The sequence below is a fragment of the Magnolia sinica genome, chromosome 1 (genome assembly GCF_029962835.1).
Source record: "Magnolia sinica isolate HGM2019 chromosome 1, MsV1, whole genome shotgun sequence".
Taxonomy (NCBI): Eukaryota; Viridiplantae; Streptophyta; class Magnoliopsida; order Magnoliales; family Magnoliaceae; genus Magnolia; species Magnolia sinica.
Window position 1 is genome coordinate 102,912,912 of NC_080573.1, and position 2,162 is coordinate 102,915,073.

The window sequence follows — 2,162 nt, forward strand, 5'->3', positions numbered from 1 at the left end:
ATAGGGGCAGTTCCTAGTTTGAGGTCGATGCAGAAATCTACTGCTCACCTTGGAGGTAGTCCAGGTATCTCTTGAAATACCTCAGGGAATTCCCGCACTACTGGGAATTGGCTCACAGCAGATTCAACTAATTCTGATTCTTCTAGGGCTTGTAAACTTTCCAGCGTGCCGTGCTTACTTTTCCCTTTTACGGTGAAGGAGGCCTGCCCAGGGACAATTATAGTGATCGTTCTGTTGCGGCAGCCCATTACTGCCCAGACTCGAGAAAGTCAATCCATCCCGAGGATGATGTCGAATTGTTTCATAGGCATGAGGATTAGGTCCACAGCCACTTCATGGTGTGCGAGAGTTAGGGGATAATCTTTACATATCTTGTCTGTTTCGATGAATTTACCTATGGGGGATGCTACGACTAAGGGAGCATGAATGCGAGTTATGTTTAGCCCTAGTCTATTTGTAATAATATAGTCCATGAAAGATAAGGTTACACCAGAATCAAATAAGAGAAAGATAGGGGTACCATGGATGTGAGCGGTACCGTGAATGGTCTGATGGAGGTCTTCCTCGGTGTCTGTCGCGGCTACAGCGAATACGCGAGCAGGGGGCCTCTGGTGGACTGGAGGTCCTGATCTCTGCATCTGTAGCCTTGGTGCTGGCTTAGCAGCTACCAATCCTGTCTGAGGGTGACCTGCTGGTGGAGCGATGCCTTCATCTCTCATCTTTTTGAAACAACTTCGTGCAAAGTGCCCGGTCATGTGGCAGTACTCGTAGCCTTTTATGGGAGGCATGGGGGGTGCACCTGCAGGCATGACCCTAGCCCTCCTTTCCGATGCAGATGGGGCCGGAGGTGCCTGTCTGGGCCTGACTAGGGCTTCCCTAGCTGAGGAACGGGTCCTTAGGGCGCGTTCAAAATCCTTTTCGACTCTCGTAGCCTTATCCACCAGCTCGGCCAAGTATTCGAAGTCGCAAGCACACAGTCGCGACTGGATTCCCTGCCTGAGCTCCTCCTTGAATTTTTGTAGTTTGTACTCAGCATCTTCTAGGGCTTTCGGCACATATCGAGAAAGTTCATCGAACCGGGCCTCATATTGGGCGACGATCAGACTGCCCTGTTCCAACTTTAAGAACTGAGTTACCTTCTCATTCTTACATGATCGAGGGAAGTATTTTTCAAAGAACTTCATCTTAAACCCAGCCCATGTGCTTGCATATGTCAGCAGGACGCTCCGTTGTATGCTCTGCCACTAGTTCTCTGCCTCACCCACCAACAGGAACATGGCCAAGTTTACCATTTGTGAATCGGTGCACTCCAGGGGCCACATAATCTTGGAAATCCTTGTTAGCCAACGTTTCGCTTGTACGGCTCCTTCAAACGTTGGCGGTCGGAGCTTTAGGAACCTTTCAAAAATGTTCACGCCTTGACTGTATCTTTCTCGAGATGCCTCCCCGCGATCTCTGTTACCCAAGGATTCCATCAAGTGATTATGCATATCCTATTGTTGGCACATAAATACTTCTTCTTGTTGTTGCATAGCTGCAGCCATTTGCTCAATGGTGGCAAAAGCTGCAGCCCCAGTCTGATCTCTTGCAAATGCTCCACCGGTCGGCATCCCTTGTGCGAAGTATTGGGATAGCAGCCCGGTGGTGAAGTCCCATTGAGAAGGAGAATCCCCCACCATTTCTGACGCGTTGTCTATATTTGCGATGCCCGATGGAAGGCCTGGGGTATACTCCGGACTGCGCTCTCTTTGACATTCACTTGAGGGGATAGGATGGATATCGACCATGTAAGTACGGTGTGATCGCAACAATGGCAGCATGATTCCCTGAGAAGTTAAAATTCATCGTTCAGTTGTTTGGGAGAATATCCTCAACCTTCCGCGAAGTACTGTCAAGGTTAGTTATTTCATTACTTAACTATCGCGGGTGTGCCTGAGGGATGTCCCTGGTTGAATTTTTTTCTGAGGGGAGGATAAGATTTCTATTTCTAAGTTCATCCGACTGTCTTGATGTTTCTCAAGGGGTCCTATGTGTTTTGGTTTCTACATTTGCTCACCCTAGCTACTTTCTAAGGGAAATCTCTATGTTTGTCCTAGGTTATTTACCTAAGGGTTTTGTATACTTAGATCCCACAGCTAGGCTATCTTAGACTCCGCTTTGAT

The 2,162-nt window shown here is 48.2% G+C and overlaps 1 protein-coding gene across 1 annotated transcript; it reads right to left on the bottom strand.

The window, feature by feature from the left end:
* Positions 1 to 269: 269 nt before the first annotated feature.
* Positions 270 to 1,184, bottom strand: LOC131248192 (uncharacterized). The gene has a single exon (XM_058248310.1). The coding sequence runs from the start codon at positions 1,182 to 1,184 to the stop codon at positions 270 to 272; it is 915 nt and encodes a 304-aa protein (XP_058104293.1).
* Between the last annotated feature and the right edge of the window lie 978 nt (positions 1,185 to 2,162).

What these genes read in the sequence shown, in the direction of transcription:
- LOC131248192 (XM_058248310.1), bottom strand. Translation starts at nt 1,184, where the DNA reads ATGAAGTTCTTTGAAAAATACTTCCCTCGATCATGTAAGAATGAGAAG.